Source organism: Bufo gargarizans, chromosome 2, assembly GCF_014858855.1.
Source record: "Bufo gargarizans isolate SCDJY-AF-19 chromosome 2, ASM1485885v1, whole genome shotgun sequence".
Lineage (NCBI taxonomy): Eukaryota > Metazoa > Chordata > Amphibia > Anura > Bufonidae > Bufo > Bufo gargarizans.
In genome coordinates, this window is record NC_058081.1 from 156,222,295 (window position 1) to 156,238,635 (window position 16,341).

Here is a 16,341-nt window from a genome sequence, read left to right on the forward strand (position 1 = left end):
CTTGTCCATGTGTTCGTGGTTAAGTGGACCTTCCCAGTAACTGCATTGGTCAGGGCGCATGTGATGTTACAGGACACATGTTGGTGTAAGGCGGGTATGGCACACCTTAAAATATAGTGGCGGCTGGGGACTGCATAATGTGGGACGGCTGCTGACATCAGGCTGCGGAAGGCCTCAGTGTCCACAAGCCTAAATGGCAACATTTGCAGGGCCAGTAATTTGGAAAGCTGCGCATTTACTGCTATGGCCTGTAAGTGGGTGGCTGGGTATTTTCGCTTGCGTTCAAAGGCCTGGGGTAAGGACATTTGGACGCTGCACTGGGACACGGAAGTGGATGTGGTCGCTGATGGTGCTTGCGAAGGTCGGGAGGCATCCGGGCCTCACCTTCGACAGGGGATTGGCCAGCACGTAACATAGGGGAAGGCAGTGGTGTGACCCGCAGACACAGATTGTGGACCCAGGCATTCGTCCCACTTATTACGGTGCTTGGATGCCGTGTGGCGGATCATGATGATGGTGGTGAGGTTGCTAGTGTTCACGCTACGGCTCATTTTCATATGGCACGGGTTGCAAACTGCTATTCCTTTGTCGTCCGCACTTTTCTCAAAAAAGCTCCATACTACGGAATATCTACCCATTTGGCAAGGGAGATTTCCGCAAGGGGGTACTCTGTGGAACAGTTGCGGGCCTGTTTGGTGTGGCCCGCCTTCTCCCTTTTGGCACCCCACTGCCTTTTTCAGCCTGTTGCGGCACTGAAGATTCCTCCCTCTCTGTACTGCTGTCCTCGCTCGGCTTTCCACCTTCCCAGGTTGGGTCAGTGACCTCATCGTCCACCACCTCCTCTTCCACTTCCTTACTCTGATCATCCTCCTGATTTGTTGACCTAACCACAACCTCAGTGATTGACAACTGTGTCTCATCCTCTTCATCAACCACTTGAGACAGTAATTGCGGTTGACTCATTGGCAACTGTGTCTTATCGGCAACTGTGTCTCATCATTATCCACCTCATTAAACACTAATTGCCGTTCCTCACCGTCATGTTCTTGTGACTGTGGATGCTCAAGAGGTTGGGAATCAGGACACAAGATGTCATGTCCCTCTTCAAGCGTGCTTAGCGAGAGGGCCAAATCAAGTAATGGCGATGAAAAGAGGTCCTCGGAATATCCGAGTGTGGGATCAGTTGTTTGGCCAGACTGTACATGGTAGGAAGAAGGAGAATCAGGGTTAGGATTGTGTTGACCAGACTCCTGGCTACTGCGACTGGACTTGGTGGAACCGACTGGAAGCATTATCTGCTGCAATCCAACCGACCACCTGGTTGCACTGGTCTGACTTCAAGAGTGGTGTCCTGCACCGCCCTGCAAACTGGGACATGAAGCTAGGTATCGTGGATGATTGTTTTTCTTGTGCTCTGGCAGCAGTCACAGTTTCTCCGTGCCCAGGGCCACGGCCTCTGCGTGCACCATCAGCATCATGGCCACTTCCCCATGCCTTACTGCTCGCCTTATTCATTTTAAATGTGATATATGCTTGAAAGTATGTCACACGTATAGTAGCGTAGGATTTGGAAGTGTATGTCCAAAAAAATTTAAAAACTTTATACAGGACAGGTACCACAGGTAATGTCACTGTTCAGTGTCTACGGAAAAAGGTCCACTGGATGTCACAGATATTTTAGGGATGCGCACACTTTAAACAGGAGATGTGGCGTGGATAATTTAACTGTCAGCAGCGGACACCGTCTATGTAAAAAGTGCACTGGATGTCACAGATATTTTAGGGATGCGCACACTTTAAACAGGAGATGTGGCGTGTAAAATTGAACTGTCCCCAGCGGACACTGTCTACGTAAAAAGTGCACTGGATGTCACTGATATTTTAGTGATGCGCACAGTTTAAACAGGAGATGTGGCGCAAATAATTGAACTGTCCGCAGCGGCCTATTGCATGGTATTTAGCACTAGCGGTAGGATGCACTAAAAATATATATTGCTGCTGTCACACACAATAGTCAATAAAAAGGACTTTTGGGTCTCTGAAAAGTTTTTTGTATAAAATATTTCTATTACACTCCCTACACTGTCTGTCACTTTCTATGCACAGCTCTCCCTAACACTGAGCAATTTAGCGCAGCTTGCTCTACAAACATATATTGCTGCTGTTATACCTTGCAAGGACTTTTGGGTCTCTGAAATGTTTTTGGACAAAAAAATATATTCAATTACACTCCCTACACTCTCTGTCCCTTGCTATGCTCAGAGCTGAATACGAATGAGCCGAACATGCCTCATTGGGTGCTATATAGCACATGATGATGCGTTACAGCCAGCCAATCACTGTAATGCCCGCAGCCAACATGGCTACTGGCATTACAGTGAGGGCAGTACTTACATGCATGCTCAATCATCACTATTGCCTATGTAACATTTTAAAGATTGCAGTCCAAAAATGCAGATGTATCATTTAAAGGAGTCTATCAGCTCCCAAATCACTTATAAAGTAAACCATGTAGGGAACATGCAGTGAATCAAGAACATTTCTTTATTTTCAAAATCTGTGCTTGGAATCTAGAGAATTCTTTTTATTTTGATGCACATTAGGATGGCAGAGCATTATGGGCACAGCCGCACCATCACTCCCTCAGTATCGCCTTCCAGCACTGACCCCTCATGGGTGATTGAGAGTGCCAGGCTCTACCTGCACCACTGCTGCGGCTCTGAAATCTCACACCTCCACTGATCAGGTTATATTCGGTGCATGCACAGAACAGCTCTGCTCTTGGCCTTGTCCCTGTCTACTGTACTGCGCATGCGCCAAACTTAAACTGATCAGCACAGATGTGTTATTTCAGAGCTGACAGTGATGAGACAAAGAAACATGGCACTGTCAAACAAGCACGAGGGAGAGGCGCTGGGCGAGCGATGGTGCACTGGACAGTGTGGTCCTGCCCACAGTGCACTGGCATCCTAATCTGAATCAAAATAATAATTATTATTATTTCTTTGGATTTATGACAAGGATTTGCAAGAGAAATGTATGCTTCTGATTCTGTTCACATCCTCTACAACGCCACATGCTTACTCAAGAAGTGATTTTGAAGCTTTAACCCCATTCCTACCATATGTCTCCACTTTCTGTAAATGGGGATGTTGTGCGTTAACAACTATGAATGGCAGAATAAGTTTTCTAGCAACACCAAATAGTTTGATGGATCACTAGCTCTTTCTAAACATCTGCTCAACATTCTCTATGACAGCTTCTCCCTGCAGGCTGCTGAAAGTAAAAAGTCACACTACTACTCATATCTGAATGACAGTGGGGTTCAGACAGTGCAAAGCTACTGAAATTCATCTTCATGGCTGTGTGAGTAAAGTTGTGTGACTAAGTCTTCTGTGATGCACATTGGAACATTATTCTTTTTTTGGTCAGGCTTGTGACACAGGATAAATACAAAAAGGAAAATAGTAGTTTAAAATGAAACTTATCCTGTTGCCTTTGTCCTGATTCAAGCATTTTCAAGCACAGGAAATATAATGGCAGTTATGACACACATCGGCGTAATATGCAGGGTTCTTCAACCACAGCAGTGTGCTTAACTGAGAGCCTCCAGCTAATTATGTTCCACTCGCCTGAGCCTAGTGATGTATGATACCAAGCTGCAAATTAGATATTTATGACTTTAATAAAAAAAAACACAGAAAATCCACATATTGACGTTTATATAGGCCATGCAAATGGAATTAAATGAGCGCTAATGTATCTTAGCATCGCATTAAGAACACAGTTCTAATACAAAAAAAATAAATGGTAAAATAGAAATCAGTGGCCTCGATTTACTAATGTGTCTGTGCCTAGAATCTGTCTAAAAAGTGGCACCATTTATGGGGTGGGGCTCATATGAAGGAGGGTCTTCAAGCAATATGGGTGTGGCCTAAGAAGCACCAGCTTGCCTCAATGTACATGACCAATAGTTGATATGGAGTCAGAGATAAACGTCCATCCCTGAACCAGATCTATCATCCAGCCTGAGCCCCTGTGATAAATCTGGTGCAGGTCTAGACATCGTGTTTAAAATTAGGCCATCTATAGCAGGGATGGCCAACCTGCGGCTCTCCAGCTGTTACAAAACTACAACTCCCAGCATGCCCAGACTGCCTACAGCTGATTAGTAAATATGGGTGATTGCTAGAGAGATGCCGAATGGACCCTTATTTGGCACCCATTGACTCTACAGGGCCCTATAGGATCATGAACACAGCCTAAGATAACTCAGCTTTATTTATAACTAAAATCACAAAAAAAGTAAAAACACCCGGTTGATTATTCATAACCAAATTAATAGTGCAGAGTATTGATTTTAAAGCCTCTCTTCTGACTTCTTAAAGGGTTTTTATGTCATAGTGGAGGTCCGCATCTTGGCCCATCCCTCTGTTAGCCAAAGTGCTATTTTAAAGGGCATCTCTCGGTTCGGAGGGTTTGGTGTGACTATATTATTTCTTAGATAGCCACTTCTTTTAAGACTGATCAACTGCCCAAATCATCCACTTTTCTTTGTTTATAAATACTTCACAGTATCAATTAATGTTTTCTAAGTGTATACAGTATATGTGGCTGTTTGCAAGATATCTCCAGAAAGAGCCAAATGCCCAAGGTGCTACAAAGGTCTGAGAAGAATAAAGGATTTAAGCCAACTGTTATCAAGCCTGATTCTTAGTATTATTCATGTAAACCATTGAGCTTGTAATGTAGTGCAAGTGAGAAACTAGCATATACGGTACTTCAACTACTAACAGAGAAAAATAAGTTATTTTTGTACTAAAACATGTTTCTGTATAGAGAGATCAATTAGCTATTTTGGGGTCTTTGTATTGAAGTACAGACAAGTCGGTAATGTATTTTAATGCAGTCTTTGAAGTCTGCCTCTTTTTCTGTTTACTTGGCTCTAATGACCATCCCTTGCATCACTGAATTTACAACTACTCACTCTAAATATACTAATTAAGGCTCAGCTCACACCATGTTCAGGGTCTACATCCAATTTATACACTGTGCTTAGTTGACTATTGCAACTGACAGTGGGGGTGGACCCACTGTACCAACTAACCTGTTTGACTTTCCATTCCAAAAGGCATTGTCCCCTGGTTTTCTGAATATAACCCATATACAGGGATCTGGCCTTTACTGCAGGGGACTCACCGGGCCACTACCTCCTGGAGTAGTCCTGGTGTAGTTGGCAGACACTAGTGCAAAGCACTAAAAATCAGGTAATACTCATAGTTAATAAACAGTTCTGCCGGTCAGGGCAGGCAGAGTTCGTGCTAAGGGTCAATATGATAAGCAGGCAGGAGTCAGAACAGGCAGAGGGAGGTCAGAGATGGAACAGGGCCAGGTTCGGTATAGAGTTAGACAGGATAAGCACACCTTCACTAGGATGAGTAAGACTAGAATGCCTATAGCTCAGGGGAGGGGATGATACCCAGAAGTGACCTGTGATAGGATGGGGAAGACTAAATGCACATGTGCTGACCCTTCAGGAACCAGGAGAGCGTGTGTGCCCTAAGGCACAAACCTGAGAGGAGGGTGGAGGCTGTGGATTACAACAGAAGAGCAGGGCAGAAACAGGCACATAAAACACCTATAGCTGGACCCGCTGCAGGTTGCAGAGGATGGCGCGTGGGTCCAGAGTGCTGGTAAAAAATAGAGTGGAGTAAGGGACACTGTGCCTTCTCAGAGGAGCAGGGCAGCAGAAGCATGGGCCGAGATCTTGACAACTACTTATTTCAATGCAATTGAAAAAAAGGATGCTGGTGCATGCAAGCCACATGCATGCCAAAAGTAAAATCTTGACATATGTCTAGTCCACGGATATAAGTCTATGAATTTGTGCCACATATATTATGGGAAACTTATATGGCATGTATGTTGGGCACACACTTACCTACAGTCAACCAAGACTTACTTTCTGGCCAGTTTTACAAGACCAGGATAATATTAGAACCTTGGTTAACGGATCAACTACTGATACAATTCCGTTGGGAGGCTTCAAAGATGTTGAATTTAGAACAGTTAAATAAGTTATCCCATGAGTAAATAAAAAAATTTAAATATAGTCATGACAATCTCTTGCAAAGCTAGAACCAGTCCTGTACCTTACATGGTTCCAGAGATTGCCCCATTTATTGTCCCAATTGCTCTGCTAGGTTTATTTCAAGCTTTTTAGGGGTGTGTGTCCTTTCTGTTGCCGTTCCCTCCCTGTAACTATCACAGTAGATATAGCTGGTGGCAGTAATGTTACTGATATGGACAGAGAATATAAAAAAGGATAAACAGCGGGTGATGCTGTACAAATACGGTAGATATTATTGATTAACTTTGTGGCTATTAAGTTTTAAATTAGATGCGATTACAGAAGTCAGGTGCTGGTTAAAAAAATCTAGAATATTTTTTGTGAGACAACACCTTTTTAGACTGATCAACTGCCCAAAGCAGTTGTTGGATTGGCCCCCACAATCCCCAGACCTCAACCCAATTGACCGTTGAAGAAAAAGTTGTATTCGTACCCAAGTGAGTCGACCAGTATGAACCATCGTTGGGAATGTGTAGAAGAGACCTGCGAACAGATTTTGGTCGAGTCATGCTGAATCTGATCAAGAGCATGCCCAGAAGGATTCAGGCAGTGTTGAAAGCCAAAGGTGGATTTACAAAATAATACTAATTTAAAACAAAACAGTAACAATGCAGGTACATGACAAGCATCTGCATAACTACACAGGTGCTAAATAGCTGCAAGTTTAATTTATGTATCAGATAGCCTAGATCGGTCGTGGCGAACCTATGGCACGGGTGCCAGAGGCGGCACTCAGAGCCCTCTCTGTGGGCACCCATGCCCTGAAAAAAGTCTATGGTGTACCAATATGCCTTAGACTTTTCCTGCCATTCATCAGTGCAGGGCAAAAGGTCAGCGCACTGAATGTAGGCAGGCTATTATAGCTAAATGATAAAGTAATAGTATAGATATAGTATACTATATTGGACTGTAGTATTCAGGTTAAATTGCCAGGTTGGCACTTTTCGATAAATATGTGCATTTTGGGTTACAGTTTGGGCACTCAGTCTGTAAAAGGTTCACCATCACTGGCCTAGATGATTGTCTATGAAATGATGGTAGTCTCACGGTCAAAGCTGTAGTGGATGGTGAGATATGGAGACTGTAAGTCAAAAGTGCAAAACATTATTACCATTTTGCTCGTCAGTGTACCTATTTAACTGGTGTCATTTGTAGCAAATTGATTTCCAATTTGTGAAAATATTAATTAGGATGAAGGCTGTTTGGTGGAGGAAATGTTTTTGGCCGTCATTTTAAAATCCACCATATTGGATTCAGCTCAGTTTTTTCCAACCAGAAGGTGGCACTGTGATATATCAGTCTGTTTACTCAGAAACACATTGAAAGTGTCAGTTTTGACTTATCTTTAGCTGTTCAGGAGGTAAGCAAGGTCAAGGTTTACAAAAGTGCTTTACATGACATGTTCTACGTGGCCGCCATTCTGCTGTATACTAACATAGTACATAAGGCTGAAAAAAGACATTTGTCCATCCAGTTCGGCCTGTTATCCTGCAAGTTGAAAAAAAAGGTAGAAGCCTATTTTCCCCACTTTAGGGGAATAAAAAATTCCTTCCCGACTCCAATCAGGCAATCAGAATAACTCCCTGGATCAACGACCCCTCTCTAGTAGCTATAGCCTGTAATATTATTACACTCCAGAAATACATCCAGGCCCCTCTTGAATTCCTTTATTGTACTCACCATCACCACCTCCTCAGGCAGAGAGTTCCATAGTCTCACTGCTCTTACAGTAAAGAATCCTCTTCTATGTTTGTGTACAAACCTTCTTTCCTCTAGACGCAGAGGATGTCCCCTCGTCACAGTCACAGTCCTGGGGATAAACAGATGATGGGATAGATCTCTGTACTGACCCCTGATATATTTATACATAGTAATTAGATCTCCCCTCAGTCGTCTTTTTTCTAAAGTGAATAGCCCTAATTTTGATAATCTTTCAGGGTACTGTAGTTGCCCCATTCCAGTTATTACTTTAGTTGCCCTCCTCTGAACCTTCTCCAGCTCTGCTATGTCTGCCTTGTTTACAGGAGCCCAGAACTGTACACAGTACTCCATGTGTGGTCTGACTAGCGATTTGTAAAGTGGTAGGACTATGTTCTTATCACGGGCATCTATGCCTCTTCTGATGCAACCCATTATCTTATTGGCCTTGGCAGCAGCTGCCTGACACTGGTTTCTACAGCTTAGTTTGCTGTTTATTAAAATTCCTAGATCCTTTTTCATGTCAGTGTTACTCAAAATGGCAGCCAGAAACATTTCCACCATCAAATAATGCATCCTCTCTCCTAATTAATACTTTCACTCATTGGAAGTCAATTTTCTATAAATTATACCAGTTAAAAATGTGTGTTCAGACTTTTTCCTCATCCTGTATAATTAGGCTAGTTTCACACCAGCACTAAACCTCCACTGGAACAGCCTGCTGGAGTTCTTCACATCCGGTATAGCCAGAAACTGTGGGAGCACCACCAAGCCCTATTGACTAATGGGACCCAGCCTGTTTACAGCAATAGTGGCAAGACTAGGCCAGATATTGCTGCAAGCATTATTGCCGGAAATAAGCCAGATCCCTGCCGGGTCCCATTATAGTCAATGGGTTCCAGCGGGAAAAGGTAATATATGGGTATGTCGGATGTCATGAACTGTGGTTCAGTTTAGAACCGGGATGAGACTAGCCTTAGGGCTCATGCACTGGAATGTTGTTGTTTTGCAATCTGCAAGATACAGGCCATGTGCATTCTGCGGAACAGAATGCCCGGCCCCTAATAGAACAGTCCTATCCTTGTCTGTAATGCGAACAATAATAGGACAGGGTCTATTTTTCTGCGAAATGGACATGCAGACACGGAATGCACAGGGAGTAATTTCCATTGAAGTGAATGGTTCCACATATGGGACACCAAAATACTGGAACGGACACGGACAACAAATACATTTGTGTGCATGAGCCCTTAGTCTAATGTCTTTCCTCTGTGTTCATCCTCTTTCTCTTGTTCCAGAAACTATAAAACTGAGGCCCAAATACTTTTTTCACTTGAGTATTTTATTTTAACTTTACATGCGGTGTTAAAAACCCAAAAGTACAGAATTATTTACACATTCACAATACAACTTTACAAGATATCTACACGTTAAAGTACTCTACAGAACAGGATAGAGCAACTTATTTCAAAGATTACTTTGATATGCTGGACGAATATAAAAAAGATACAATCTGCTTTTACCTTTTGCACAAATGGATAAAGCACTTTTAAAAAAAAAAATGAAATTAATTTCTTTTAGCCTAGATTGAATGTTAGAAACATCAACAGAAATACTGATCTCACATTACGATCTACAAGGCAGTACAATGTTATCCAAGTTAACAGTTTGTGGTTTGGCTTATCCAGTTTCTAGTGCTCATACCACAATCTTACACATGAAAACACATCAGCATTTTCACTTAGAAAAAAAATGAGTGACAACGTTGACATAGATTGCATAACTGGTATTAATTAAATTAAAATATTGCCCCAAATCTAAAAATTAGAGTTCTCAGCTTTGGCCACCAGAAATACGGTTTAACATATGTTTTTTTTTTATAGATTCATTTTATAGAACAAAAATAGTGAGAGAATGAATTTTTTTCCCTTCTGCTTAAAAAATAGAGTCTTGTTAGACATGATTTAGTTGTAGCATCCTTCGTGTAACGCTAGAATGATTGCAACGTCTGTCTCGAAACAGTCTGCATGTGTGCAATAAACGTTACGTTTAAGTGCATCTTAAGAGGGTAAAAAAGACATCTGCGTTGAATATCAGTCACCGAGAGGTACTAGAAAGGGTTGCATTAGCTGTAATTGTAATTTTCTTGATTGGGTTCATCCCTTATTGATCTGAAGCAGAGTATGGTTCCTATATATATAGGTCAGTAGGGCTTTTCGCAAATGTTTCTGACACTCAGAAAATATAGTGTGCTCTACAGAATACACTTAACATACTATCATAAATTGTATTTTCATGAATAAGGCACAAAATGCACAGATTCAGGTACCCTCACATATATTTACAGAACATTGTCATTACCGGCATGACCCATAAAACCATTCACACATGAAATACGCATATTGTCATTGGACTACTGTTAAACTTCCTATTTTCTTCTGGGCAGTGGTGGCCATGGGCTAAGACAGGAATCAGCAACCTCCAGCTCTTCTGAAACTATAATCTCCAGAAGGCTTCATTCACTTCTATGGGAGTTATAAGAAATTCGGCTTAAAAATTATTGTTTGCTGGCGGCAGATAATGCTGTCTGATTATGATCTGCCGCCAGCAAACCACTAGTCAACATGGGGACGAGCGATGACATAACGATTACTCCTCCCTATGCATGTAATAGCACTTGGTCTCCTTCGCTTGCTAGCAGGCGATTTTCGGGAGGGAACGCTTCCCTCGCAACAATCGCTTGAAATCAATCACACCTCAAACAGCAGTGGTTGGAGAAATGGTGTTGCTGTGTTAAGCCTCTATATTGCTCTAGAATCAAGAACTATAATGTCTATTGAGTGTATTACATGAGTTCCTGCGGGAGATTTATCGAAAGTAGTGCAAAGGAAAAATGTCTTTACTGCCCATAGCAACCAATCAGATTCCACCTCTCATTTTTCAGAGCTCCGTTGTAAAAGGTTGCTATGGGCAACCAAGCCAGTTTTTCATTTAAACCCGTTTTGATAAATCTCCCCCTATGTTTCTTCTTCTAATAACCAAATGTATGTCACTTTATGAGCACGGTGTGGACATGGGCTTATTAGAGCTGATCTACTTCTATTTTCGAAGCCAAGTATAACGCAAAGCCTGTGAAGTTTGAAAGGTTGCGTTCACGTTTTAGAAGCCCATACTGCTTTCTTTTTTGCCTCTCTTTATTCAACACAAGTCATGCATTGACATTGGAACTATAAGGTTTTAAGAGTTGGGAGGTGTTTTTGAATGAATACATCCACAGCCTTTCTTATGACAGGCCAGTAGGCAGTGATATTGGTCAACATTTGGGGGGGGGGGGGGGGTTATCAAAACTGCTGTAAAGTAAAACTGGCTTAGTTTCCCATAGCAACCAATCAGATTGAGCCTTTCATTTTCCAAAGGAGCTGTGAAAAATAAAGGATGGAATCTGATTGGTTGCTATGGACAGCTAAGCAAGTTTTCCTTTACACTAGTTTTGATAAGTTTCTCAGTTTGAACCTGTCACATTGAAAATACTGTTCATTCTACAGCATGTTATAAATATAAGAAAACTTTCAGTAAAACTTGCATTTTATTCATTTAAATTAATGTTCATTCTAGGTTTGTATCCAGTGGGCAGTCCTACCCAATGACTGACAGCTACCTCTGTAAACACATTGATGCAGGAAAGACTGTCGATCACTGATTCAGTACCACCTACTTGGACTCCTAAACTCAGAATAAGCAGGAATTGAAATCAATAAAAATATATGTTACAGACGTAGCAGATCCAAACCTGACTGTGATATCACATCTCTCCTTGATATCACTACACAGAAACTATTAAAAAAGTCAACATTTTCTTGCTATATAACACATTAAGAGTAAAAATGAGGATCACTACATGTGTATACTGAATCTTTTCTCATAAACCTATATATCAATCTGCTCAGCTCCTCCTGCTCTATAACATGCTGCCTGCAGATTACTTTATATATTCATGGTGACAGGTTCCCTTTACTCCACATCTGGTTCAGACTGGCTGTAAATTAACCAGATAAAGCAACACAACACAATCTCCCCACTGGCTCCCCACTGCATAAATTTGATCTTTAGGAAGAAAATCAGCATTGAAAAAGCCCTTGGAGGGACCATTAAACCTGAATTTAAGGGAAAAAAATTGATGCAAATGAGCCCTTAACAAGCTCTGCCTCTAATGCCACCAGATGTAAGGCAGCTACCCTAAAAGTCATTGTTCAACCCTTTAAATAGGCCTTGAGACATGACTTGGATATTCAAGGCATATTTAAAGGATCAAACATTGACTTATAGGATAGCTACCTTAGAGTTGGTGGCATTAGAGGCGGAGCTTGTTAGGAGCTCATTTGCATCCCTTTCTTCCCAGAAATCCAGAGGAGCATTTATGGCCTATAAGTCTCCTCATGTCCCCAAGGAGAGTTAGTACCCCACAAAACCTGACATTTAAAAATGGCTATATAACCGTATTAAGCAACATTCAAAGACATACATGTAAGAGGTTGACAGGGATTCATTAGTGAAACTTATATTTAAAATAAGGCTGTGGTTGGGTGGGGGCACTTTTTATTTAGGTATATTTTCCCTACCTCAGTTTACTAATGAACACCCTCCGCTAAACAATACGTGTATACAATGTAAACTTTTGCATAGATATTTATAACTGTTACCAGTTGCTGTCACATAAGGGTTAAGTTGACATATAAGTTTAGTGGTCGTTGAAATTTCTGCCACTAGCACAGACAGGAAACACTGCTGGAAAAGTATAGACCAGGTGTCTATTAAGTTTGATTAGCACTCCACCCTTGTGATGGCTGGTAACATATATACACACACAAACAATTTTCCCTCATAATGAACAGTAAGTAGCTTAGTTTATCTCTGACAAATACAGTATGGAGTCTGGAGATATGTTGGCATCATGGCTGGATTCAGATGGATGTGTTGAAATAGACTGCTTTCTTGCGTTAGCAAGCCCAGCCATGGTAGATTTGTACACTGAAAGGGAACCGTTGTGAGCACAAATTTCACGTGACAGATTGCTGTAGTAATGACTGCAGATTTCACATGGACTAAAAGTACAACAATCTCATTGAGGGTTCATCAACTTTCTGATGATGCTATTACCTTCATTCTACGTCCAGCTTCTGTAAGAACAGCTCAAGGCAACACACCACTGCTACACATAAGGTGCCTCAGTACATATATCCTACATCATTGGCCTAAAATTTATTTTGTGGAAGCTTTATTAAAAATTATTCCTTGCTAGTACACTAGCCATTGTGATCTTTCTTCAACACTGCGGCCACAGTTCACTTAGGACCACCCAATACCAAGAAGGAACAAGCATGAACATAGACTCGCCACATGACATCCAGTGAATTCTACAATATTGTTTATATAGCAGCATAACAGTTCTAAGTAATTTTTACATTCTTGCACGAGGTACCATGTTCAGCCAAGTTAATTATCTGGAAGGCAAGGAGGGGAGATAACTGATGCCCCCCGTTGCACAGCCAGCAGAATACCTGTGGAAAGAAATAAACTGTTTGTTCAGACATGCTCAATGTAAACAGTTCAAAGGCATAGAAATCGCAATGAGGATCTTAACGTGCATGTGTTTGTGTGTGTGAAACATTTATGCACACGCACATAGCCAAATCATTTGTGGCACACACTGTGGTGCCACTGAAGAGTTAGGATATATTTTAGGCTTGAGACAACAGAAGTGAAATGGCCTAAAATGCAAACACTCACTGGGACACTTTTTGTGAAACTTGTGCAAGAGGCAAGGTAAATGCATACATCTTAATATGTTCACATTTAACGGGATGGCTACACACAGTGGCAGTTTAAAATGAAATCCTGTTTTTCAAGTATATCTTTAAAACTTGGTACTGTATCAATAACGGAAGTAGCTCCCACTGTGCTACATGTCCACATTTCTCCAAACAAAAGAAGCAAAATGACCAGCACTTTCCTTTGTTTTGTTCCTCTCGAGCTTGTTCTGAAGTTCCTGTGTTTGGCACAACTCTAGGTTGCCAAACTAAAGACAGCTTCTTTGGCCACTTAGGGACTGATTCGGCAAGCATGTCTCTGCCTGAAAGGTCCTTTTATAACATATGCCTTATCACCATACACATTTTAACCAAGTTGACAGATCTCAGTAGCTATATTTATTTAGCTGTCTAACTGATGTATTTTGCTGAGAAAATGAGGGTTTTGGTGGCACATCAGGTTTTAGAGATGGTGTCCTCTTTATTCCCATACGAGGGAGAGTTCCATGTCCTGTATAACTGCTTTGCCGTGATAAAGAAGTCTGTTGATGAACAATAACAGGTGTTCCTTGGATGTAGTCCATCCTTGGGTTAGGACTTGGAGGCATATAACCTCTATTAACACTGGACTGTCTTGAAATCAAAACACCATTTGGTGAGTTCATAGTCTTAGGCATTGCTGATATTGAATGCCTCTGTGAAGAGTTTTTTTGATAACTTCTTTGTGATTCTAGAGATGTAATTTGCCCATTTGGGGTGGAAGGCACATCCACCCGTTTTGTTGGGCTATTTCTTGGAAGAGTTGAGGTGGGGGAATATAAGGATGCTTCCCTATTTGGAACTTTAGGTGGTATTTCAGACATATTCCCCATTGTATCAAGCATTAACGTTTGATGTGGAGGCTGATGGGAATTTTGATGAGCCACTTGAATATCTGCCATCATAGCCTTTGAATTTCCTTGGGATTCATTGAGGTGTTTTAAAAAGTCATTCAGCGTGTTTCTAGAATCCACTGAGCGTCGATCTCTTTTACTAGGCTGCTTTACCAAAGAATGCTCAATATTGTGGAGTTTTTTATCTGATTTGTGTGCATTTGAATTAGAAAATGATGTATTATAATCATGAGTGGCATTTGGAAGAACAACTGCACTTGGGATTTGTCCATGAGCTAAAGGTGAGTGTGGAGGAGGACTGGAAGGAAAAAACTGTGGACTTTTAAGAGTAGTCTCTTTACGTGAAATGTTTAAGTTATTTTGTGTCTTTTCCCACTGATTTTTGATGGGCTGTAAGCTCTTCTGCTGAAGCACAGGTGTAGATTCAGGAGTCGGAAGTGCAGCTAGTTCTGGTGGTTGTCCTTGGCTGTCTATCATAATAGACTTTGTATCACCATTCGGTGGTAAATCTTTCCTACTAGTCAGTATATTTGTATAATGTTTAGGTGAATCAATGCTTTGCTGATATTCTTTAATTGGGCTGTCAAACAACCCATTCAGTTTGGCAAAACTTCCACTTGAGTCTGTACAGGATTGAGCAGACTCTGCATCTTTGTGTATCTTCCTGGATTTCCGTGCAAACATTTCCCGGTAACAGTAGACAACCATTCCTGCAATAAATGCTCCAAGAACAAATGCAGCGAGGACACAAGTGATCAGAACATTCATATGGACCATTTGGTTAGATTCTCCAGACTGTACTTCCCATCTTACACCTGTTGAAATAAACACATGCTAGGTTTTAGGAAATAGCTGTACAATTTAAAACAAATTATCAGTCTTAAAAAGTGGTGGCAGTTAATTAACTGCGTGTATCTTGAAAGGGTACGTCATCAATATCCGATCAGCTGTTTGAAGAGGAGGCGGCGCTGTTTCCTCTTCAAGATTATACTCCGTGTTATCTCAATTGTAGCAGCAGTGCAACTACAACTGCTCTCTGCCATTTAAGTGAATCGGATGAGGAGCTGTAATTTCTCTGCACCGTTTAGATAAGTGAGAAGGCACACAGTGTGTTATTTAAGAGGAAGCAGCGCTTGCACATGCACTGCCTCATCTTCAAACAGCTGATCAGCAGGTGCCAGGTGTTGGCACCCCGCCAATATGATATTGATGACCTATCCTGAGGATAGGTCATCAATATCTACTCACTGCACAACCCATTGATTTGAAGCATTTGCATTTTGTTCTCATTTTCCTTTCAGTCTTGTGTCAATCAACATGGAAATCAAATTGGAAAGGGTAAATGATGAAGTTAAAAATGATATTTGAGCGACACCCAAAAGATGTGACAATCATTGTATGTGCTTGTTATAGAAGTGTACAATGTCAAGTAGTAGTCTGTATGCTGGGAAATTTTGAACTTTAAGTGTTATTTAAGTTTCCATAGAAGTTTGAACAAAATATGCTGTTAAGCATCATATCTTTTCAGAGTATTGTAAAAGTCACTACAAACCTGCTCTCCAAAATGAACCATGGAAATACGGTAGATGTACTATGGCCTTTCCCTGAGGCTAATATGAGCCCTAGTTTGATGTGATTTGTGCTAGTCTCTTGTGTGAGTAAACTTGTGCTTCTAGCCAAGTTTACGTATGCTAATTAGATTTTGGTTGCGGTGATATGATTACATGGAGTCAAGGTTGAAATAGCAACGCACAACCACTTAATAAGGCTGATGGGAAGTCAAGCAGAAAATCAGAAGGAAACAAGAAAGTAA

At 41.3% G+C, this 16,341-nt stretch overlaps 1 protein-coding gene across 2 annotated transcripts in view; it reads right to left on the reverse strand.

Annotated features, from left to right (window-relative positions):
• Positions 1 to 12,180: 12,180 nt before the first annotated feature.
• Positions 12,181 to 16,341, reverse strand: part of SEMA6D (semaphorin 6D) — a 65,693-nt gene continuing 61,532 nt past the window's right edge. For both annotated transcript variants that reach the window (XM_044279636.1, XM_044279635.1), the window contains one exon: positions 12,181 to 15,343. In XM_044279636.1, coding sequence (XP_044135571.1) covers positions 14,022 to 15,343 — 1,322 coding nt within the window. In that variant the 3' untranslated portion in view covers positions 12,181 to 14,021. The remainder of the gene's footprint in view (positions 15,344 to 16,341) is intronic.